At 44.4% G+C, this 26,607-nt stretch overlaps 1 protein-coding gene across 1 annotated transcript in view; it reads left to right on the top strand.

Moving 5' to 3' along the window:
* The window catches only part of LOC124545111 (regulator of G-protein signaling 11), a gene marked incomplete at its 3' end in the record, with an annotated part of 217,014 nt that extends 197,191 nt beyond the window's left edge, over positions 1-19,823 (top strand). The window contains exon 12 of the mRNA XM_047123966.1: positions 19,211-19,823. Within this exon, the coding sequence (XP_046979922.1) occupies positions 19,211-19,823 (613 nt within the window). The remainder of the gene's footprint in view (positions 1-19,210) is intronic.
* Between the last annotated feature and the right edge of the window lie 6,784 nt (positions 19,824-26,607).

The following is a 26,607-nucleotide window of genomic DNA, read 5'->3' on the forward strand; positions in this document are numbered from 1 at the left end:
CGGTCAACTGTTGGCGGGGAAAATTGCTTCCACCGCCAGTGTTCGAACCAGCAACCTCCTAGGAGACCGCCGCCGCGCAGGTATACGTTAACGATCTGGTCTACGAGGCTGTTCCAGCTACAAAGACATGTGGACACTGGAATATGTACTTTTCAGAGGAGCCCAAATCTGATGAGTTGTTTGGAATTCCTGCAGTGCGTACATCAGAACCGTCATTTTCTCCAGTCTCAAAGTGTCGCTGCTAGCAGATGTGTTGATCTCTCAAGCACTGTATTTTTCTCACGCAGTACGTCCACACTTGCGTAACATTCAGCACTTACTATATTGTGCTTTGCAAGGTTACCAAACAAGATGAATCGGTTTCTCATTCTAGAAAATGCTGTTCGCAAGCATTCAGTCACATGAAATTGACTTCGGTTATTTTTGGTTCAGTGCTGTAGGCTTCCACATACTGATATGACTGCTCTTTCGTTTCTGGCGTGAAGTAAGGCATCCACATCTATTATACAGAATCAAAGCGTAAATTTACTGGGAAGTTAGTTTTCGCATTTACTTTAGGTAGCGTCCAACAAAAGATCCTATGTACAAGTTGCGCAAAATTTTCTCATGATTAGCTCTTCATGTAGACTCTGGCTGGGACATGCTTCAAATGGGTTACCTTCGAAATATCGCTAGCCACTTCTTAACTATTCAAAATGAGTAAGCAGATTCTCTACAAATATCTTCAGCAGGTTTTGATGATTTTACATTCACGGTAAACCACCCAAAAGAAAAGAAAACGTGTGATTATTCCATCTAAATTTGAACGAAATACACTTAAAACAACTACTTTAAAAAGCACTAAAAAGTACTATGTTCCGCATGAAGTTGAGACTTGACTCACATTATTGCGCAACATATATCAACATAATAAGAATCTCCTTGGAGATATGGTCTATCTGTGCAATTAAATGAAAGGCTGTTTTCTTGTGCACTTACGTCGCTTCTTTTTTTATGAAGCTCTTCAGTGTTATGTAATACACGTTTGTTTTATGTACATAATAACTGCATTATATAATGTTTCCAGGTACATGACTATACTAAAGATATTTCTTATACTCTTATCGTAAGGAAAGAACGTTTTATAGCGTAAGTTTCATGAGCCTATATTACTATTTGGTTCTGCTTTTAACTCCCTGATCGTATGATTCCCTTTCTAGCGTCTTTGAGTTGCACCTTTCACCCGAACACTTCGTCTGTTTATGATTGTGTGTCCACAGTATAAACTATTGCCAACTGTCGATGTATGCTTTTTGGTCGTCTTTTGTTTGTGCTGTGGTGTCTATACGCAGTTTGATATTCGTTTGCATACTACATGGATGCGAGTGTTAATATATGGGGCGGGGCCTGCTCTTTAAAACGAGAGATGGTTTGAGTGGAAGATATAACAAATAACAGTTTTGTTTAATATTAAACATATAATGTGGTAAGGTGTTCGTGTTAGTTACTACTTGGTCTGGTTAAGTTCTACATCTGTGTTTGTTATAGTTTTAGTGGATAACACGATTTGTGAATTGTTGCTTACGTAAAAAGTGACGCTAAAGATAGCAGCTTTTCATTAATAAAAACGCCTCCTCTCTGCTAGGTTAAAAATTTTTACCTTGTTCACGTGAATATTTTGCTGTATTTGTTCACATGCGCAATATTTTACTTCAGAGTAGCTGCTACAGACACAGCTCTTGTGCGTGCTGGCAAATGAACTGTTTAATTTGGTATTACCATTCAGTTCTTGATATATAATGAGAGTGCATGCGTTTATGGAAAATAGATTGCAACTACATTCTCCATTAAACTTGATTACAGTATAACAATTTTATAAGTTTTATTCGTACTTGGCGGCATGGTAATCATTAGCAGTCGTGCAGTAACTTTTTTTTTTTTTTTTACAAACTTTATGCTCTGTATGTTTTCTGCTTTTTTTCTCACCTATTTGTTCTGTAATTATTGTGCATTATTCCGTGTAAATAATTGATACATGTATATAAGCTGTAAAGGAAAATATTCACCTACATATCATTCCTTATATTCTAAGGTCACATTCTGAGAAAAAAATAAACGTTCACTGTTTACAGGTAGCAAAACATATTAAGAAATTGTATTTGCAGAAGTTACTTAAAAGACGTCGCAAATTCTTAGGGTCAAAATTATACACCCAAAGAAGATCCCACGCCCAGTATTTTGAGATCGTTAGCCAACGGTCGGTAAAAGTATATCAGACGATACGAGGTCTAGAATGAGCAATACGGGTGAGGCTCGCGATTTTACAATGCTTATCAACCATGACAGGCAACTGCCTGCCGCAACAACGTTGTTGGCACTGCAGTATAGACGGTGACCCGAAAGATCGTCAACGTTTGAAAATGCAGTAATTCACGGAATAATGTAGGGAGAGAGATAAAACGTGACACACGTGCCTGTAATGACACGGGATTTCTATGAAAAAAAAAAAACTGAGTGCAAAAATAGGCCAACAGATGGCGCTGGACAGAGGGGTAATGCTTTTCAAACTGTCAGCGTGACGTGTGCGAGATAGGCCGATATGTTACGGAATCACATCATCCCTAGCCTGACTGATAAACACCCTATGAGCGTGTGGGTCCTTTTCTGTCATTCTGCGCAACGGGTTAATCTGAGATGTACCCTTTACCCTGTGGCTCCTGCAAGATGCAACTTCCACCCCCACGCTACTACGGAAGTCAGACAGACGCTCCTAACGTTCTAAAGAGAAATGCCTGAAAAACTTTCAGCAATAAATATCTTCTGGAGTCGTCCGCTGTAAGGAAATGACACAAAAATTGACAAAATTTCTTACATAGCTAGTGGGATTCTTAGGCACTGGAGTAGTGCCAGTTAGTGTAAGAAAAACATGAAACTAACGAAAATTATTATTTATTTTGTAAAAATTCTGAGAAATCACAATGGCACTTTTAGTTATGAACTGAGCAAGTTATTTCCAGGTTCTTTTTGGAATGTGAAGTTACCTCTTAAGGATAGGATTCGCTAATGAAATTTCTATACAAAGTTTAAGATTGTTATTGACTTGGCCTACTCAACTTGAATAATTATCCATTAGAATGTTGCTAAGTACGGTCGAGGCTGTCACGTGTGAAATACAGTGAAGTGTACTGTTGTGGAGGAAATATGGGGCTCGCAAGAGCTGTAGCACACAGTACCGTAAGCTGCGATGACTGCTGTCTGCGCTGCTCGCTGCTGACAAATAAGATAACTCTCGTTCTATCTGGATTGACCTTCGCCAATCAAACTCTCCCTACACCTTGATGAAGTCAAGGACTCCTATTCGCCCCTATTCTAACTACTGGCGTCGTACGCCAGTCAGATAACCAGTCCACCACGATGTCATTCAAAAATTCGCTAACAGGCGTTTAACTCTGTCTGTTCACACAGCACAATAAGTGTGGCGGCCAACACAGTGAACAATGCTTAATCGCAAGGACTCAATATAGAGTCGCACTCCGATTCGCTCTCGACAGAGATGCTCTCCCAGTGAAGTACTGAGGAGAGACTTGTTCCTCGCTCTCTGAGTACACGTACAAGCGCACACGCTCTCATTACGTGTTCTCGCTCCAAGAGCGACAACGGAACGGCCCCTGTCCACGCCAGACATGAAGGGGCATGTCTTTTAGTCTCTTCCATTACTCCTTCAGCTCAAGGTGTCAGGAATATCGTCTGCCAATCAGCACTGCTCTTCTAAAACGGGAGAATGACATTTCGTTTAAGGCGACCAATCCGGAAATCTGTAGCATCGGCGTTTGGCGTTTGCTGTCTCCCTGTGAAAACCTCTGAAACTGCGTGCTATGTTTGTAAAGAATGGGTAGGCTGGGCACTCCCACACAATGTAGCGGAATTTGCTTTTAAGCTGAACATGGGGTCGTTCTTCCTTTCACTCGGGCAAACGTTGTCTGCTCTACGGGGGGTCGCTGTTTCCTTTGCTGAAAATCAATTGTTTTCGTAATTATTGCTTTTGTGTCATATGAAGCGCCATGTGTTGGTCATTTTGTGCACTTTTTTGGTTTCAATAGAATTCCGTGTCACTTCAAGCCTGTGTGTTAATTTTTACCTCTCTAGCTACATTATTCCGTCAAGTATTGAATTTTCAAATTGATAACGGACTTTAGGGTCACCTTGCACAATAACCTGTGATATGTCCACTGTCAACTTTGCCAGTTATTACAACGTATCACTGGTTGTTGAATATAGAGCATTACTCGTTTCAGGAACTTGAGTTATGCATTAAATGTATCATGCAGTAGGCCCGCCCGGTTGGCCGAGTAGTCTAACGCACAGCTTTCCAGAGTGGGAAGGAGCGCCTGGTCCCCGGAACGAATCCACCAAGCGGACTTGTGTCGAGGTCCGGTGTGCCGGCCAGTCTGTGGATGGTTTTTAGGCGGTTTTCCATCTGCCTCGTCGAATGCGGGCTGGTTCCCCTTATTGCGTCTCAGCTACACTATGTCAGCGATTGCTGCGTAAACAAGTTCTCCACGTACGCGTACACCACCATTACTCTACCACACAAACATAGAGGTTACACTCATCTGTTGTGAGACGTTCCCTGGAGGAGGAGGAGGGGTAGGGGGGCTGCCGAACCGCACAATAACCCTGGATTTGGTGTGTGGCGGCGGAGGGGTGAAGTCGACTGCGGTAGTCGTCGTGGGGTTGTGGACCCCAGCGGCTGCGGCGGGGACGGAGCCTCTCCGTCGTTTCTAGGTTCCTGGTTGACATACAATGATGCAGTAGTCTACAGAGTCCGGAGAGCAGAACGAATATAGAGTTACAAGGGTCATTCAATAATATAATATACAAACCCGTACTATCTGATCAGAAGCATGCCGACACTCCTGTGTAATGCGGAATTGATCACTAGATGTCACTAGAGGCCGAACCGCCCGTCTAAAAGCAGGCGGAGAGTATTCTGTTATCGGTAACAGGAGAGCTCAGTAGCTTCGAACGTGGAGTAGTTACTTCATCTCAGCTGAGTGAGAAATCTATCAGGAACGTTTCAAACCATCAAAATCTGTCTAGGTCGACTGTTTTCGAGGTGACTGTAAGTTGGAAACGTATAGGAAAAACAGCAGCTATACCAAGACTCGGGAGACCTCACGTACTGACGCCCAGAGAGCGTCGAGCACGGCGCATCGTAGTTCTAAAAAATGTCGTTAAATCAGCGAAAGGAATTTCTCGTGAGTATCAGAGCGCTACCAGCAGTCCATCTGGCACAGTGACTGTGCCTATGGAGTCAAAAGGAATGGGACACAATGACCGAGCAGCCCCTCGTAAGCCAAGCCACCCATTTCTACAGCCAGAGCTAGGCAACGCTTGCCGTGGTGTAAAGAGATTGATGGCGGAAACGAGTCACGCTATACACTGCGGCAATCCAATGGAGGGGTTTGATTTTGGCTCATACCTGGAGAACGTCATCTGCCATCACGTATAGTGTCAATAGCTGAGTGTGGAGCAGCTGCAGTTCTGATTTTGGGATGGTTTTCGTCATTAGAATACGTTTCCCATACTGTGCGTAAGAAAACGGTAAATGTGCAGTGATACGAACACTATTTACATCTTATGAATTTCGGAGACGATGATTGTTTTACAGCATGACAATGCATCCTGTCATATAGAATGGTTCGTGGACAATAACATTCCTAAAACGACTGGCCTGCTCTGAGTCACGACATGAAAACAATGGAACACACCTTGTGGTGTGTTAGAACGTGGACATCGCTCCAGACCTATGCGTCCAACATCACTGCCTTCTCTTGTTTAGGCTCTTGAGGAAGAATGGGCTGCCATTGCTCCACAGATAGTCAGACACCTCACTGAAAATGTCCTCCCCACCAGATGTGAAGCCATCGTAAATGCAATTCGTAGACACACCCCATAGTAATGTCTACTAATAGGTGTCTGGACACTTTTAATCAGACAATGTATATTTCTTGTTAAATTAATTCCGATGTGCATAAGTATAATATTGTAAATTTTTTCTTGTTTCAATCTTTCGCTTTTGCTTACCATAACTTTCTTACGATTATTAACAGTAAAATTTTTCATTCTACGTAGCCCGTCAGTAACATGATGAGCTTGTTTTAAGACTCTAGAAAAAACATTTCGGCTCATACGGATTTGAGCCATATGGATTTACCTCCGGATTTTACATGTTGAACTATACATTTTGCGATTTTTCAGTAAGTAAATTCTCAGAAATATGAAATCCTATCACGAAATGGACGAGTGTAGCAACATGAAACTTGCGAAAAAAATATCAAAGACGAATTAGGGATGTATGATAAAAAATTAACAAAGAAGATATATGAAGACATATCTTCTATATATACGGCTCCGAGTGTGTGAATCTGATGGTATGCGCGGTGCTTCATGGAAGTTGATGTTCTTCTTAAAAGGCAAGATATTCCTACTGTATCACTTAGTTGATGACTTGTCAGTAGAAAATATATGTCTGAAACAGTTTTTCACCTCATATCAGAAGGTAGAAATGACGAAACATTGTTTTCGGCTCGGATGTGTGATAACACACGTCCATATCACTTTGACTTAGATTCTCGTATATTTTCAATCACACGCTAGAAGGAGTTCGTTTAAGTAATTTTTTTCCTCTGTTTAATATTTGAATCCATATTTTCATTTCTTATAAGCACGTTCTGTTTGTCATCAGAAGTGTCTAGCTTTAATAGTCATACAAGTCGACGCTACTGATGAGTGTATTAGTAAATTTTAAACTTGCCATTGTGATGGGAACAGCAACGCAGCCGTATAATATGTTGAGCACAGGAATAAATTTTTCTCCTACCACAAAAATGATCTTCATTTCTTTTTACTGTCTCAGGATCGATTTTGGAACTACCAGCCCCATCGTCTGATGCACCTGGTACATATACACTTAATCGCTACGAGGTACGTTTTTCTTGGGACCACAACTTGCTGTCATCACCGTTCAGAAGTAGCGGGCCCTGCAACCGTGTTTCCCACTGTGACCCAACCCGAGTGGTGCCGTGGACACAGGTTTTACAGAGCACGCTCATATCGATTACGTGTACATAAACTGAAGTGACACAAGCCGTGGGATGGCGATATGCGCATATGCTTATGTCGGTAGTAACGCGTCCACAAGGTATAAAAGGGCAGTGCATTAGCGGAGCTGTCATCTGTACTCTGGTGATCCATGTGAAAAGGTGTCCGACGTGATTATGGTCGCACGACGGGAGTTAGCAGACTGCTAAAGAGTATTTGGAGCTAGACGCACGGGGCATTCCATTTCTGAAACCGTTGGAGAATTCAATATTCCAAGACCCACAGTGTCAAGAGTGAGTGGAGAATACCAAATTTCAGGCATTACCTCTCAGCACAGACAATGCAGTGCCCGACAGCCTTCACTTAACGACCGAGAGCAACGGCGTTTGCGTAGAGTTGTCATAACGGACAAGCAACACTGCGTGAAATAAATGCAGAAGTCAATTTGGGACGTACTACGAACGTATCCGTTACGACAGTGTGGCGAAATCTGGCGTCAGTGTTCGATGACACTAGTGCCTTTGCTAACACCACGACAGCGCCTGCAGCGCCTCTCCTGGGCTCGTGACAATATCGGTTCGACTTAGACGTCTGGGAAACCGTGACCTGGTCAGATGAGTCTCAACTTCAGTCGGTAACAACTGATACTAAGGTTCGACGTGGCGTAGGCCCCACGAATCCAGGGACCCAAGTTGTCAACAAGGCGTCGTGCAAGCTGGTGGTTGCTCCATAATGGTGTGGGCTGGGTCCTCTTGTCCAACTGAACTGATCACTGTCTGCAAATGGTTTTTTCGGCTACTTGGAGACCATTTGCAGCCATTAATGGACTTCATTTTCCCAAACAACGATGGAATTTTGATAGATTACAATGTGCCACGTCATCGGCCCACAATTGTTCGCGATTGGTTTGAGAACATTGTGGATCCTTCGAGCGAATTATTTGGCCACCCTAATCGCCCGACATGGAACATAATGTAGAAGTCAGTTAGTGCACAAAAACCTGCTCCGGCAACACTTTCGCAGTTATGAAAGGTTACAGAGGCAGCATGGCTCAGTACTTCTGCAGAGGACTTTCAAAGACTTGTGGAGTCCTTGTCACGCGGAGTTGCTGCACTACACAGGCCAAAAGGAGGTCCGGCACGATATCAGGAGTATTCCATAACTTTTGTCGCCTCTGTGTATACCAGGTGCATCTGACGATAGTTCCAAAATCCACCATGGCACAATAAATGGAAACCAAAGTTCATTTTTGCAACCAGAGGCAAATTTATTAGTAATCTCAAGTTTTTTTCTTGTTTTCTATACTAAATGACTCGTTCACTGACAGTTGACTTTTTTTTTATTGAAAGCACGTTTTGATACTGTAATATTTTTCTGATTTCCTTACAGCATCTGTTTTATTCCGCATTTAAAATGCCTAAATAACCACATTTAAAACTCTTTCTATTTTGTACCTTCCTGCTTGATGTTATGTATCTCTTTTATCTTCGATGTGCTTTCTTTAGTAACGTTGGTTTTTTTGTGTATTAATTCTAAACTCAAACTTTTTCAGAGCTGTTCAAAATTTAGAAAATATATTATGTATAATGTTTTTCATTATCAGATATAAGACTTAAATCAACCGCAATTCTTTTGCATTGAAAGAGAATTCCGTTCCTTACAGATGATTTTCCTTTGAAAATCTTCATAGCCTTTTGAATAAAAGGTTAAGCAAAAGTAGTGGTATGAGCAACTTCATCCTACACTCTTTCCAGTTTTAGTTTTACGCTCTTTTCCGTTAACACCTCTCAAGCCAAGCACTTTGATGTCTGTGTATGAACATTATTCGTTCATTTTATCGAGCGCGTTGGCGTTGTGGTTAAGACATAGGGCTCGCATTCTGGAGGACGACGGTTCAAATTCCTCTCCAGCCGTCCAGATTTATCTGTACCGCTGTTTCTCTAAATCACCTGAGGCGAAGGCCATACTAATGGATCTTCTGTTAATAGATACCCGAATTCCTCTCCCCTTCTTCTTAAGTCTGAACTTGAGCTCGGGCTCCAATGACCTCGTCATAGACAGGACTTTAAACCCTAATATCGCACCTGTCTTTACTTGTTCATTAGCATTTTAGCCATCATCCCCCGCAGACTGACCTTACGGTTCAGAATAACCCACATAACACAGGGTCTGGACCAGTAAGAACAGATAAAATTAAATCTTTGGTTTGCACGGCGGCTTTTACGCTGACTTTGGTATGATATTGATTTTTTCTGGATTTTACGAAATCCTAGAATTTTTTCAGCCTTCTGACGGGCTTAATACGGTTCGCCACGAATTACTCTACTCTTCTTCATACCGGAGTAACACTTGCATCCTACATACTCGATTATTTGTTAGATATATTCAAATGTCCGTCTTCCCCTACAGCCACCCTACTCCCCACCCCCCTCCACTACAATGGAAGTTACTTCCTGATGTCTTAACAGGTGTCGTATCATTCTGTGCCTTCTTACTGTCAAGGTTTTCCTTCTGTTCCTCTCTTCAGCGATTCTAAAGGCAACCTCCTGATGGGTTACCTCATCAGTACACGAAGTATTCAACATCTTTCTACGGGGTGTAGCATTTATCTCGACCACCACAAATAACTTTTTGTCCAGAACTACAGAGAAAAATTTATCATGCAAATAAGTTCACTTCTTTATTCATGTTAATAACAGGTGCTCATACAGTTGCTGTATGCCGCAAAACACGGATAATATGGCGGAAATAACGACAACAAACGTAGAAACGATGGTGTGACTTAACGTAAACGATGTATTACGAAAAAATTCACAGAATACAACATTTGGAAACAAACAGTATACGTGTAATAAAGTTTTGTAATCTTTACAATGATGCTAATTTTTCATGTCTTAGTATAAAGAAAGACACACTGATGATGGCGAAAGCGTCGCCGAAACTAAGGAAAAGAACATGAATAAAACAAAAGTGTTACAGTAGTTTGGGAAAAAATATGAATAAAACAAAAGTGTTTTACATCATGGCGCATCCACAGTCTCATATTGTCGGTTGTTCATGCAAATGTTGATTAGTTCCCAGAGTTACATTAACCAGCGTTACTGCATTTCTTGCAACTTTGTTCGTTAGGAAAGTATGAGCAACAGTACATTTCAACGTTGGCTTGTACTTCTTACGTAATTCACTTCCTCTGGTCAAGACCTATTCAAAAATGTATCACCATATACCGCTCGTTAAAAACATAACACATAATAAACTTTGATTCTCCTGTGCTAACACACAGTGCAGATACACAGCGTAACGTAACACATTCAAAATGACACCGTCCATACCATCAGCCGCCTTCAGTCTGAAGGTTTGCGTGAGTATAGTGAGCATCAATGAAGAAAAGATAGAATTTGTGCTCAGTACAACCATAACTGCACTAAGGCTTTCTGATTTACGATGTGTAATATAGCACTGTAGTTCTTTACAGATGATTTGCAGTTGTAGCTTCTCTTCGCTAGCGTGCTTTGTACACTGACTTAACAAATGTCATGGGATAGTGGGGCACAGATGGCAGAGGTGTGTTGTATGTCCACCATCCTCCTCCTGTGTCAGCTGCAGTTGTGTAGAACTTCTGAGAAATGGCTGTGCAAGCAATTTCTGTAGAAAGCAACGTCGTCATGAGCTCCTCCAGTATGATGGTCGTTGCCAGACGGGTGGAAATTTAGATTTCCGCAGAGGTGCAGGAATTCGGCTTGACACGCTCAACTGGGTCCAGGATGTATCGTGAATGGTAGAATGAGCGTGTCACAGTCCACAACAGACGAACTGCCGGCCGTCCACCTACCATCGATGACATCTGAGCCAGATCGTCAATAATGACACAAGGATAACAGTGCAACAAATCACGATTCAGTTCGACACAAGACGTTCTAGACACGTCTCCCAGTTGACAAACCGTAGCAACAGGGTTTCCATAGGGTACGGAAGCCGGCGCCGCTCACGTGTGCCACTGTTAACCCAACGACATGCGGCACAGTGGCTTGTATTTGCCGACAGTCACCAGGGATGGACACAGTAACAATGGCGTAACGAAGCACGATTTCCACCGCACCATCCCGATGGGAGGGACTGCGTGTCGCGCGCAATACATGTCACGCTGGATCCCGCCAGCCAAGGTGTGGTCCAAGGCCGTGGTGTCTCCGTTATGGTCTGGGGTGTATTTTCCTGCTATGAAATGAGCCCCCAAGTTGTTCTGGGAGGGCCTTTGAAAGGTCCGCTGTATGATGAGCTGCTCGGAGGCCATCTCCACCCGTTTTTGGCGTTCCAACACTGTGGCGGTTTTGCGGTGTTCAGTATGATAACGTGCCGCCACACCGCTCCCACGTCACCTGGAGATGGTTCCTGGAAGATGCAGGGGAGGTCCAAAGACTGAAATGGTCACTCTGGAGCCCAGATTCGAACACCATCGAGCATATGTGGGATTATCATGGAACGCAGGCATTGTGCCATGGATCCTGCAGCCACGAACAGACCAGAACTGGCTGACGCTCTGCAAACGATTTAGTGTTAGCTGCTTCCACAGGAATACCAGGGACGTGTAGACTCGCTTCCACAGCGTCTTAGTGGATTCCGCAGGGCCAGAGGAGGACTCATGCGATATTAGGCGCCTGTGCCATGACATTTACCAAGTCAGTGTACTCCCAGAAAACTTGAAGGCGGTTGACTAAATGACCAGTGTGCATTTTCCCTCTGTTTCCATTCGTTTACTGTAAAGCCTAGCAATTGGACGAATTACACTATCCGAAGTACCTGCAGCGAATGCTAGTACATAAGAGTTAAATTCAGTATTGTGTTACGTTTCTAGTAACGTCAGTTATCCTGAATATTATACTGTGGTATGTTTTTGGACTGGTCTTGAGGAGAGGAAGTAGATGTTTCAATAAAAAATATAGGGTCCTACTGAAAAATGACGTACTGCTGTTCATATCTTAGTAACTAAGGAAGTTATAAAAGGGCCCCTTATGCAGTTAATGTCCCGGTGGTAGTTAAACAGCATTTAAATGTGAACATTTTAGCTTAGGCTTTACCGTAACTGTTATTGACATCGAATGAAAAAACAAATTTACCGTTATCAGTCACTGCTTTAAATTATTTCCACAACGCGTTGCAAAAGCTTAAACCTTCATCAACAGGTGGATTTGTGTGTATTAATATGACATTTGTTTGTCCTGTTACGAATTTGACATAGCCTGTGGCTATTTTAGAGGACGTTTTTGTGGTTATCTTTGACAGAAACTGGACGTAAATGTAAATGTGCAAATAAAATAACTAACACAAAATACTTCCAGTGGTCACTGGCTCCTTTATCTGTCATAATACATCACATATCAAGTGTCACATTTTGTAAATAAAGATGGTGTCTGGAAACTGATAGGCGCAAAGAACCTATAGCAAAAACGAAATACTATTTCAAAATACAAAGAATATATTGCAAAACATTTCAGACTAAGTCTTAAAGCATTGTGGAGACTTTTGGTTTAGTACATGAATAAGTACGTTACATTAAATATTTAGAATGGTGCCCGAATACTTGTCTGTCAAGCTTGTGCTCCTCTGTCCCTGAACCCCAACCTAAATTCTTATTTATGTATTAGTTTGCCCCTGTTGGAAACATAATTATTCCACTTAACGTTTTCAACATGTTGTGAACTGGCCACCGAATCGTCACAAGAAAGTTACAGTAGCATGTGGCATTGTTATGTTCACCCTGCTATGCAACTAACTTGACTGTGTCCAATGTGGTTATGTATATCTTTACTTTTTTTATAAACCTCCAAAATTAAAGATTAGTAGGAGCCAAAGAATGGATATTCTGAACAGATAAGTGCTGTGAGTACCAGAACAATTATTGAATCTGTTCAGTTCAGCAGAGACAAAACAATCAGATTGTTATTAAAAGAACCGCAAGACCGCTACGGTCGCAGGTTCGAATCCTGCCTCGGGCATGGATGTTTGTGATGTCCTTAGGTTAGTTAGGTTTAACTAGTTCTAAGTTCTAGGGGACTAATGACCTCAGCAGTTGAGTCCCATAGTGCTCAGAGCCATTTGAAATTTGTTATTAAAAGTTTTCCCTAAACGGTAAGAAGAGAACAATTTAAATCTACACAGTAAACTTTGAAATAGCTTCTGTGAGGTCTGGCATTCTCCCTATCAAGATGTACTGCTCAAAATTCTTTGTGTTTCCTGTCACAAGTCAATCAAAAAAAATTATGTAAAATGGCGATCGCGAATGGTGCGAACTGGTAAGAAAATGTCACGAGTTCTATCGCTCTTTCAAGACGGAGCAAGGTTGATCAAAGTACGCCGGTGTCGCGTATGTTTACAGTACATTTGCAGTAACAACTGCAGCTGTACCCGATGCTGCCGTCGACTGTCTGCATTGCTCGATGGGTCGCTATGTAGATGACCCACGGAGCGGCAACCGCGACGGGGATGAGCGATCGCGGTAAACAACGTGTTCCTAGGTAAATCTACTGCTTCCGTACTCCGTAGCGGATACACTACTGGCTATTAAAATAGCTACACCAAGAAGAAATGCAGGTGATAAACGGGTATTCATTGGACAAATATATTATACTAGAACTGACATTTGATTACATTTTCACGCAATTTGGGTGATTAGATTCTGAGTAATCAGTACCCAGAATAATCACCTCTGGCGGTAATAATGGCCTTGTTACGTCTGGGCATTGAGTCAAACAGAGCTTGGATGACGTGTACAGGTACAGCTGCCCATGCAGCTTCAACACGATACCACAGTTCATCAAGGGTAGTGACTGGCGTATTGTGACGAGCCAGTTGCTCGGCCACCATTGACCAGACGTTTGCAATTGGTGAGAGATCTGGAGAATGTGCTGGCCAGTGCAGCAGTAGACCATTTTCTGTATCCAGAAAGGCACATACAGGACCTGCAACATGCGGTCGTGCGATATCCTGCTGAAATGTAGTGTTTCGCAGGGATCGAATGAAGGGTAGAGCCATGGGTAGTAAGACATCTGAAATGTAGCGTACACTGCTCAGAGTGCCGTCAGTGCGACCAAGAGGTGACCGAGACGTGTAACAAATGGCACCTCATAGCATCACTCCGGGTGATACGCCAGTATGGCGATGACGAATACACGCTTCCAATGTGCATTCACCGCGATGTCGCCAAACACGGATGCGACCATCATGATGCTGTAAACAGAACCTGGATTCATCCGAAAAAATGACGTTTTGCCGTTCGTGCACCCAGGTTCGTCGATGAGTACACCATCGGAGGCGCTCCTGTCTGTGATGCAGCGTCAAGGGTAACCGCAGCCGTGGTCTCCAAGCTGATAGTCCATGCTGCTGAAAACGTCGTCGAACTGTTCGTGCAGATGGTTGTTGTCTTGCAAACGTCCCCATCTGTTGACTCAAGGATCGAGACGGGGCTCCACGATCCGTTATAGCCATGCGGATAAGATGCCTGTCATCTCGACTGCTAGTGATACGAGGCCGTTGGGATCCAGCACGGCGTTCCGTATTACCCTCCTGAACCCACCGATTCCATATTCTGGTAACAGTCATTGGATCTCGACCAGCGGGAGCAGCAATGTCGCGATACGATAAACTGCAATCGCGATAGGCCCCAATCCGACGTTTATCAAAGTCGGAAACGTGATGGTACGCATTTCTCCTCCTTACATGAGGCATCACAACAACGTTTCACCAAGCAGCGCCGGTCAATTGCTGTTTGTGTATGAGAAATCGGGCTGCAAACTTTCCTCATGTCAGCACGTTGTAGGTGTCGCCACCGGCGCCAACCTTGTGTGGATGCTCTGAAAGGCTAATTATTTGCATATCACAGCATCTTCTTCCTGTCGGTTAAATTTCACGTCTGTAGCACGTCATCTTCGTGGTGTAGCAATTTTAATGGCTAGTAGTGTAACACACAGAGTACTACGACTACTTGCTAAATCAGTCAGAACACGAATCCGATTTTCTCAGATCGAGCGTAGCCTCAGTGTCTCCTGCACTGCACCAGCGGCGGTCCAGTCATCTGCTTTCAACAAAATTTCCGCTAATCCCTGTCTTCCCTCCAAACATTGTGAGCGGGAATCGTCGCCCATGTCGCACAATTTCAGCCATTGGGTGGGTTCTCGGAGACGTATTAAGTTGAAACCATCTCGAGGCTTCTGCGTCGCTAACGGAACCATCTGAATGTTTCTGCAGAGTCCCACGCCAAGAACAGTGGTGTGAAGGGCTTACAAGGAGCGCACCTCGCCAACACGGCCGGTAGCGGCGCCGGACTCTTTGGTGCTAATCGGCGCCTTGGTCGCAAAAAACTGAGTCTGGGCAAGCTTTCCACCTAGTGGAGAAATCGCAGCTCTGAGTTTTACGCCCCCGTCCTGTACAAAGGCTGCCGCCAGGTGGGGGCGGCGTGTCCGCTGGCTTTCTCTCGAGCCGCCCTTGGAGGCCGCTATAAACCGCCCCGGCTCGGCCATTCCCTCGTTTCACTGCGCAGGGTGCGTTGTGGCTCGATCACAGAAACCGAAGCCGGCCGAAGTGGCCGTGCGGTTAAAGGCGCTGCAGTCTGGAACCGCAAGACCGCTACGGTCGCAGGTTCGAATCCTGCCTCGGGCATGGATGTTTGTGATGTCCTTAGGTTAGTTAGGTTTAACTAGTTCTAAGTTCTAGGGGACTAATGACCTCAGCAGTTGAGTCCCATAGTGCTCAGAGCCATTTGAACAGAAACCGAAGCTAACTGAATTATATTCATCTGCTACCAAATTGACTATTTGTGTGAAATGCGACATTCAGTCACCTCTAGCCCCACTTGGTTACACCTGTGTGAGGATACAGAAATATTCAGAATGATTCCGCAAAACCGTATGCGAATTGCTTGGTTATGTATTAAAAATGCAAGGTGGGCGAGTGAAGTGGGTCTTGCACTAATTGTGGAAGGGCCACACCGGTTGCCACCTTGCAATGTCACCTAATTACATAAAACAGTAATAACTTTAAATTATATAAACTTAAGAGAAAAGGATTCGTATACCACTCGAAATATGTAACACATGTATTCCCTTACCCACCCAAAGATCTCTTTTATACTTTAAGACTTACTCCGAAATAATGGTTTTGCTTTCTATTGTTCTTTGTATTTTGAAATAGTATTTCTGTTTTTGTTATATGTTCTTTGCACCTGTCAGTTTCTAGACACCATTTTTTTTTTTTTTTTTTTTTTTTTTTTTTTTTGCAAAGTGTGATAGTTATATGTGATGTATCACAACAGAGAAAGGAGCCTGTAACCACTGTTGGTGTTTTATTTTAGTTGTTTTATTTTTCATTTTGTATTATCGTTCAGTTTTTGTCAAACACCTCCACAAAACCACATTCTGAAACAGTGTTTTTTTTCTCTAGTAGACAGTCCCACAGGCTACTCCAAATTCGTAACAAAACACACACGTCATATTAACACAAATAAATGGTCTTTATGATGGGCTTTAAACATGTGAAACGTATTCTGGAAATAATAAATACCTTGCGGGCATACAGGCCGTCGGACTGAACGGAAATAATAAACAAATTCAGATGTGGATGGTAACGGTATACTTCATCTTGGAAAGCAGAGAACAGTTTCAGCTCTGCGGACATCCTTCTATACTGGACTGAGAACCGGTGACGTGGAGCTACAACCACATCTGCAGGTGAACGTACATATCAAGTCATAAGATGAGCAACACTGGGGTGATACGGAAGACCCAACATTCGTCATCACTTTAGGGTAAAAAAGTAAACCACCAAAGAGGCGAAAGTCAAAAATAAAATCTGCACGTAGCGATCGGATCTCGTAGTAGCTAGTACGACGGAAAGTTAAAATGTCATGGTATAAATGTCAACCAGTTCGAGAGACAAATAACGGAAACAGGTGATAAGTTCAATGTTGTATTTTCACTGTAGAAAAATTAGTATTGTTATTCAAGCACCCGATCCCACAAGGTCCAGCGGAAACCACCTCACACGTTCCAATACTGGTATGACTACCTGAATATATGGATTTGATGGCAAGGAACATGTCGTGAGTCCAATAAAAAGATTTTTGGTGCGGCTGAGGCGGTTTTCTATTTTCGAAGATGCAGAATCGCAGCTGCCGTTGCCCTGACTACGAGAGCCGTTCAATAGTATTGTAACGCAACATTTTTTTCTCTCAACCAGTGTATATTGTAAAAATGCGGAATTTGTTGTGGGACATCGTGGAATAATCCCGGTTCAGCCCCAGTAGTTTCATGAAGTTACGATACGTACCCTTCAAAATGGCTTCTCTAACGAAGTTGCACTCCAAGCGACGAGTTGTCATTGAGTTTCTTTGGGCGAGAAGCCAGAGCATTGCAGCTATTCGTAGGCACTTGCAGACTGTCTACGTAGACCTGACAATGAAACAAGGGCGCGCAAACGTGTCCGATCTCCCACGTGCCCGCCGGCCGCACACAGCTGACTCCTGCAGTGTTCGAATTTGCGGACATTCTCCCTTCAGGTAATCGACGGATCACAACCGAACTCCTTGCTGCTCAACTGAATGTCTCTGCTGGATGACGTGGGAGGTTACTGGATGTAGCAAGACGTTGGCTCCGACGTCGGACACTAGAATGGTACCCAGTAAGGTGGTGTAAGGCCGCCTCATTGAACGGAGATTATGTTGAAAAATAGGGTTTTGCAACCAAAAGAATTGGGAATGATGTGGTGAGTAGGATTCCTGAATAAATTCAACCTACTCTCAGAAAAAAAACGTGTTGCTTTGCTTATTCAGCGTCCCTCGTATATAATATTTTACAACAGTAAACTTGTTGTTTCATTCGATAAACAATATTTGCTTGACTTTTTTTTTATTTTGCTTCTGGACAAAAAGTTATTTTCGGTGGTCAGTGTAAATGGGAGACCCCGTATAGCAACGAGTTTCTAAAGATATGTACAAGGGTATTAAACCTGACAAACTGCCTATTGGCTGCCTATTGGCTTCTGTCTCGGGTTCTTCGGCCGACGTTCATCTAATGATTTTACTGACGTTTCGACAGCACGAGTGGCTGGCATTGTCAAAGCTTCACCCTCCATTGCCGGTGGTGAACTGGAGCCGAGCTCGCGGCCGCAGGCTATATGTACCTGGCGCGCCAACGTCCGAGGGTTTCTCCGCGGTCATTTCCGGTGCGATTCTCCTCTTGCTACCTGCGACGGTCGTTCGCTGCAGTACGAGAAGCCAGGATCCGTTTACCTTAAGGCTTTCCTCTTTCTTGTTGAAACCGAGTGTTTTTGTATTTCCACAGCTTCTCTGAACAAGCGCGTGTGATAGTGCTTCTCTACAGCCAGAACCTAATAAAATTCGCCGACAGGGAAGTTCTGGCTGTAGAGAAGTACTATCACACGCGCTTGTTCAGAGAAGTTGTGGAAATACAAAACAACGCGAACAGTTTCAAAAAGAAAGAGGAAAGCCTTAAGGTAAACGGATCCTGGCTTCCCGTACTGCGGCGAACGACCGTCGCAGGTAGCAAGAGAAGAAACGCACCGGAAATGACCTCGGAGAAGCCCTCGGACGTTGGCGCGCCAGGTACATATAGTCTGCGGCCGCGAGCTCGGCTACAGTTCACCACCAGCAATGGAGGGTGAAGCTTTGACAATGCCAGCCACTCGTGCTGGCGAAACGCCAGTAAAATCATCAGATGAACATCGGCGGAAGAACCAGAGGTAGAAGCCAATAGGTTGTTTGGTTGGTTGTTTTGGGGAAGGAGACCAGACAGCGAGGTCATCGGTCTCATCGGATTAGGGAAGGACGGGGAAGGAAGTCGGCCGTGCCCTTTGAAAGGAACCATCCCGGCATTTGCCTGGAGCGATTTAGGGAAATCACGGAAAACCTAAATCAGGATGGCCGGACGCGGGATTGAACCGTCGTCCTCCCGAGTGCGAGTCCAGTGTCTAACCACTGCGCCACCTCGCTCGGTGCAGAAGCCAATAGGTAGTTTGTCAACAAGTGGCCACGAAAGCCTTAACAAATTGGGTATGAAACCTGCTTTTTTCTGAAGTACTGCTGGGAATCGAAGCTATAACGACGCAATCTGTATTACAGGGACCCTGCTCCAACGAGCAGTAGCAAACCCGATGGCGAGGAAGCGGGGGTCAGCGGGGGCGGAGGAGAGGAAGAAGAAGACAGCAGCATCGCGGGTGGCCAGGAGGAGGTGGTGGTGGCGGCGGAGGCGGCGGTGGTGACGGAGGCGGTGGAAGGCTCTCCTGGGGCGGTTCTGGAGTCGAGCCCCTTGTCACCCGCAGCTACATTTGAGGGAGCAGAGGCAGCAGCTGTGCCGCTCGTGGCGGTGGCGGCGGCGTCGGTGGAGGAGGAGGTGGTGGAGGCGCTGCCGGGGGCCGGCGAGCAGCAGCCGGCAGAGGCCGCGCCCGCCCCCGCACCGCCGCCAGCTTCGCCGCCGGCCGCCTCCGCCGCCCCCGGCCCGTCGTGCTCGCGTCGCAGGTGGGAGGAGGCGGCGCCGGCGCCGCTGCCGCTGCAGCACCGGCGCCGCGACTCGTCCGCCAGCTCCTCTTCAGAGCTGAGCCTGCACCGTGTGGGCGTGGGGCCGCCACCGACGCAGCCGCCTCCCGAGAAGGCTACGCGCGCCACATCGGAGGAGCGCGTGGTGGCGCGCATACAGACGGTGCGCAAGTACTCGGCGGCGGACGCGCGCCGGCCCTCGGTCGTCGTGTCGCCGGACGACGCGGGGGCGGCGGCGATGGCGGGGGCGGGGGGCGAGGACGGCGGCGCGCGCAGGCAGCCGCAGAGGAAGCGCTCCGTGGCGGCGGTGGCGGCGGCTGCGGACCCCGGCGGCGCGCGGCCCGCCGTGCGCAAGGACGGCAGCCTCGACGTGGCCTCCTGCGCCTGGGAGCCGGCCGCCGGCGCCGCCTCCCGCAAGGGGAACGACGTCTGTCCCTGGGAGGACGAGTGAGTAGGCACAGCCCACACTCTATCGCACACACTTAGGCCCCACGCACACGAGTGATTTACTATCGCGAGTCCGCAGTGTAATTTTCTTCCTCTCAATGTATTGGCTTTCGGGCCGAGACCATTCAGCCATCTCAATATTAATGGAAATTATTATGATCGAATGTAAGGACAACACAAGACCCAGTCCCTGAGCGAAGAAAATCTCCGACCCGTCCGGGAATCGAACCCGGGCCCCCTCGCTCGGCAATCTGCCGCGTCACAGCGTCATTCTGGGCGTGCTTGCCAACCCCCAATTTTTTATCCCCCTGCCGTACTTTGATGAGTCCGACTCGTGGAAGGAAATGTGGGAGCAAATGTAAACATCACGAGTCACACTCCTGAGAATGAAAGTCGGACCAAAGTTTTATATACGCTCTATTCACTACGTACAGAATAAAAAAAAAAAAAAAAATACAAATCAGTGGTAGGGTTCCAGCACTTAACTTAGGATCCACTTAGCAACTAATAAATATACGAAACCCTCCGTTGCCAAATTTACCTTTATAGTAATTTTAATTGACGTGGAAGCCATAAAAACGCTAAACATGGAGGCAAAATATACGCATCTAAAGGCTACTTAAAAAAAGGAATAAAATCACTTAAATTTGTTTCCTCAAGAGGAGAATACAACGTCCTAATTCGCACCTCGCTGACACATTTTACTGACATTAAATATAACAAGATAAATAATCATACATATGAGGAGAACAAATGAATACCACTATCAATCTTTACAGATGAGAATGCGACTATATCCACAAAGGTTCGCGCTCTACAAAAGGACATACTTAACTTCAACATATAAGGTGATTACAGTAAGCCCTAATTCCACTCGACAAACGCAGTATCGATATAAGCGAGACAAATGTACTGAAGGAGGATGCCCGGATGTGCCGTAGTAAAAAGGGCCACCATCAATCCCGTCAGGACGCGACCCCCGTGAACACGTCAGTTTCAGCTACCTGCAACATACACAGAGTCATTTGCAGCTTCTTTTTTTTAAAAAAAAAAAAAAAAAAAAAAAAAAAAAAAAAAGGCTTAACGTACACACTTAGGCCGGTATTACACTATCAAATTTGTTTGTCAAAGATTTGATCAAAGATGTGATCAAATATTCCGTCAAATATATTTGACAAAGATCTTTGACGTAGCGCTAGAAGGGGTATTACACTGTCATCATATTTTTCGTCAAAGCTCAAGATGGCTGACAACAACAACTTGTTATTAACCGCAGCAGTTGCATGTACCACAATTGCACTGTGTGCACATGCGGAAGAGAAGCGGGGAAAAAAGGAAACATGCCTGGGTGAAACCGTGGGTTTTACGACGACACGATAAAAGCATTCAACAAAACTTATTACGTGAGCTTATAGTGGAGGACGTCAAGTCGTACATCAATTACTTAAGAATGGATGAGCATACATTTCTGTATGTGCTCGATGAAGTGTATCCTCATATCACTTAAAAACTGCTACATATGCAGAAGACAGGCTCACTGTAACACTCCAATTCCTTGCTACAGGAGAGGGTTAGGTTAGGTTAGGTCAGGTCTCCAATCTTCGTAATCTATTTTTGTATTCAGCGTGCCTCACGTTGTAAAGCGCCTCATCAGCTTCATACATCTCTATTAATTTTGTAGTTGTCGGCACACACCAATTGTATTTACCGGCAATGTTTATAAAGACACTACAGATGACAGAATGCAGCGATGCTAGCGCATCATGTGGTAACATGTCACATTGCAGTGAACAGAAGACAAGCGACTTCTTTGATCAAATCTACAGTGAGGCCCTAGATTTGATCAAATATTGGACGACATTTGACAGTTCCCTATTACACCATCAAATATCTTTGACAAAGATATTCGACAAAGGGATTTGACAAAGAAATTTGATAGTGTAATACCGGCCTTAGGCCCCATGCACACTAGTGAGTACGCAGTGTCATTTTTTCCCCCTCAATTTATTGGCTTTCGGGCCGAGACCATTCAGCCATCTCAATAGTAATGTCTATTGTGATGATACAAATTACGAAAAATTTAAATTGGAAAGAACACATAGGAAGTGTTGTGGGGAAGGCTAACCAAAGGCTGCGTTTTATTGGCAGGACACTTAGAAAATGTAACAGACCTACTAAGGAGACTGCCTGCACTACGCTTGTCCGTCCTCTTTTAGAATACTGCTGCGCGGTGTGGGACCCTTACCAGTGGCAATCCTCGTTGTTGAAGTACTCTGACTTCCGTGAACGATGCGTAACACCCTTTCCTCAACATGAGGTCTAACAGATCTGGGCTCGACGTTATCGTGCATGGTGTGCGAAACTCCCAGTTTCTCTAAGGCACTGATATAACCTGCTATATTTATGCTTCTTCATACAGTCGTGCAGTCCCAAGGGCACTGCCATTCGCTTTGCCATATATGAAGTGCACGGGGGGAGGGGGGGGGGGGGGGGGGGTACAATGTCAATAGTTGCGCATGCCCAACGAACAGACGACCGCAAACCTTGAGATACAACGTAAATACCGCGGTATCCAGGAACGTTTACAGGTGGTTCCCAACTCGAATTAATGCGATTCCTTAGCAACGGTTCATTTGCGCACCCACGTTTATTGGAGCTTTTTAGCTACTTTAGGCCTGTATTTTCTATGTGTGAATTATTAACCATCATCTCTGAAACATCCTGTATACCAGGTATACCTCATTCGAACCTCCGTTAGGCACCATTAGTACTTAACTTGAAAAAAGTTGAAATTCTTGCATTACAAAAATACAAAATGCAAAGTTGTAGTTTATGAAAACTGTTACAACTTAATAAGGAACATCAACTAGGTACAAACTAAGATTACGATTTTCGAAAACATAGTATCATAAATGGGCGTGTACAATGTAGGAACACTTTTGACCGAGAAAAGGGATTCAGTATGAACTTTCTTTACAGGATAAATGTCCATTTTTTTCTTGTACTCTGCAACGCGTGATATTTCGTAATATTTACACCAGCTGTAATCGTCAAAACAGTGTTTGTTCCTTTAGACATTCATGCATGTGTGAAGGACATCGTAATGTAAGGTACAGGCACTACATAAACACTGACATTCTAATAATCGATGATATTAACAATTACACCGTACATGGAAAGTTCCGCAACCTAGAATGTGTCGCTCTTCGCAAATGCCCCATGAATAAGCACCCGTAGCAGCGCTGCAGCAACACTGTTCTCGTTGTGGCGAACCGCGAATTAGCTCACAACAGAACTGATACATTTGCCCTGAAGTGAACAAATATTTTCGTGCACGTTGTAGTGCTTCACACGTATTTTTCGCTCCCAAATACTAAAAACTGCCGTTTTTTGATGTGTCACATTTCTTGCTGGGGTGCAATATGTTGATTACCGAATAAATATAGCGGAGGTAATGTTAAAAAAACGTACTTGAAAAGCGTCTTGAAAAACACGCACCAAAAATATTATTTTAATCCACTTCCTCCAGTCCCCGTGAATTTTCAACTGACGATTAGACCATATTGCAAGTATTCATTTGCCAAATGGTTTCTAAACAGTGTTTCTTAAGTGAGCCAAATTTTACATAGATATGCAAAATGACTTTGCATTTTTCATAGACAACATTCGGAGAACTATATCCAATTATGAAAGTCAATGTCATAAAGCTGTGAAGAGGGTGAAATGCGACGGAACTCCAGTGTTCGCAGAAAACTCGTTTGGTTGATTCCGCTCGTACTTCCAACACGATTCTTAATAACATTTGCATTGTGTGTTACTACTGCTAAAATCTTAGTTTCATTTCTTTCATCATTTGCTCTTATTTTGTTCTCCACATTACAAGTTTCTAAAACTTTTTTTAATAATTTTCTGCAAAGAGAGATTGTGAGTGCATGGAAAGATCTGGATACTCCTCAGCACACAACCGCACTGCAGATCTAATATAAGGGCCAGTCAAATGAAAACCGAACACCCGCCAAAACAGGACCATGAAATGGTTCCATTCAAAAGCAATCACCACACGCATTAAGACATTTATCTCAATGGGGTACAAGACGATTAATTTCTGTTTCGTAGAACGTAGCCAGTCGCTCACGGATCCACATCTGCACTCACTGTTGCACTTCTTCGTCCAACTGAAACTGACGTCCACGCGTATCTTTGTCATGTCGCCAAATAAGTGAAAATCAAACGGTGAACTATCCAAGCTACACTGAGGATGATGCAGTGTTTCCCAAATAAATCGCTAACGTGTAGTCTTCGTCCGATTGGCAATATGGGCACAGGAAAGTAGAGAAGATTTCATCCGACAACATTCCTTGGCATTTTGACTCTATGGCGCGTCGCAGTTTCTGCGAAGCGTCTTTACAGCACTGCAAATTGATTGTGGTTCCATGGTCGAGGAATTCGACGAGCAGAGGGCCTCTGCAGTCGAAGAAGGACGTCATCATGGCGAGTGAGATGTGGGATATTATCAATGTTGGCTTCGCCGTATGAACTCGGGCTCAAAACGATGGCACCACGTAAGGTTACGCTCTTCTTCGACTGCAGGGGCCCTCAACTCGTCGAATTCCTCGAGTGTGGAATCAAAATCAATGCGCAGCGCTATGAAGACACTTTGCATAAACTGCGATGCGTCATAAAGTCAAAACACCCAGTAATACTGTCGGACGGAATCATCCCGTTTCACGATAAAGCCGGCCCCCACACTGCCAACCAGACGGAAGTTACGCTTCAGTGGGAAACAGTGCAACATCCTTCGTATGGCCCGGATCTTTCACCGTGTGATCTTAAAATCTTTGGCGACGTGAAGAAAGACATGCTTTGATGTCGGTTTCACTGGGATGACGAAGCGTAAGAGCGGGTGCGATTGCGCGTTCTACGAAACAGGAATTGAATATCTCGTCTCTCAGTGACATAAATGTCTTTACACGCGTTCTGACTACTTTTGAATGGAACAGTTCCAAGGTCCTGCTGTGGTAGATGTTTGGTTTTCATTTGACTACTCCTCATGGTTTAGCGACATTTGCCGTAAACAATATTTACATTTTCGACTATCATATCTGTAGTGAATGTCTCAATAGCTTTAGAAGCTAGTTATCTTATTGCTACAACTGCACAACACAGACTGATTTGCTTCAAGAGCACATTTAAAGGCAAGAACCACACCTGAGTTACTAGTCTGCTTACATTTGGTATAATAGGGCAGACTTTCGTGGAACGTCTTATCCTGTCGGAGTGACGGTGGTTTGCGGCGCTGTTATCTTGATGATACAGAGTCCGCCAGAAGAATGTTATACACACTTTAAGGAACGAAAAGTATTACTTATTTGTTTATTTTACATTTGATAATTGATCACACATGTTGCACAACTGTCAGTTTAGCACATGGTTACTTTAAGTGTTCAAAATGTTCACCGTTGGCGGCTATACACACACAGAACGACGAGCGGTCGCCGCAACTACGTCAGTCAATGTTACAGCGGAGATCGCTGCTCATGTCGCTGTAATCTCCTGGCGAAGTTCCTCCAGCGTGCGTGGCTTACGTCGATAGACGTTATCTTTCACAGTTCCCCACAAGTAAAAGTCCATAGGTGTTAGATCTGGCGACCATGGAAGGAACTCAATGGGCCCTTTTCGTCCAGTTCAATGCTCCGGAAAATTGTCTTCCAAGGAAGCTCATATGGCTAGGTGGTAGTGTGGTGGCGCCCTGTCCTTTTGATAGAAGGCCTCTTCATCAGCTCCATAAAGTGCACGTATACCTGGCAAAATTGATGTGCATAACATTTCCAGGTACATTCTCCAGTGACAGTAGCGTCAAAGAAAAGGGTCCTACTAAGCCCCTGTATGATAGTCCTTACCACACATGTACCCCTGGTAGATTGACCACTTTATCCACAAAAACAGCAGACTTTCCGATGGCCAGTACACACTGTTATGCCGATTCATGGTTCCATTAAGTTTAAATTGTGCATTGTCACTCCACACTATTTTCGTCACAAATTGTTCGTCATCAGGTACCATTTGCTGATACCTTTCGCAAAATTGCAATCAGTATCGTCGTCATTAATCGCGTGCAACTTAAAGAATTCTTCGTACACTTGTACTGCCAACCCCCACTTCACGTGAACATTGCATAGCAAACTTCTGTGGAGAATTAACAAACGTTTCCAACACGAGAGCCGACGAAGCAGGACTTGTAGCTGTACGCTGTCTTCCTGATCTTCCTTAGTGAGTATTCCAAATCGTTCCATGCAATTCAGATTTGTCAACGATGCGTTCAATTGTTAGGTGGGCTGGCGATTCTGTTTCAAACTCCCACCTCCACTGACGTTGCACTTCACCATCATTATCAAACTTGAAAAACCACTTCACAACACATTTCCGTTGCTCGAATGTCAAGCGTGTTCTAGCCATCATTTTTCTCAATATTGTGATGAAAGTACTAACATCTGTTGAGCCAAAGATCATACTACAACACACTCGTAACTCAAATC

The sequence above is a fragment of the Schistocerca americana genome, chromosome 1 (assembly GCF_021461395.2).
Source record: "Schistocerca americana isolate TAMUIC-IGC-003095 chromosome 1, iqSchAmer2.1, whole genome shotgun sequence".
NCBI classification, from domain to species: Eukaryota; Metazoa; Arthropoda; class Insecta; order Orthoptera; family Acrididae; genus Schistocerca; species Schistocerca americana.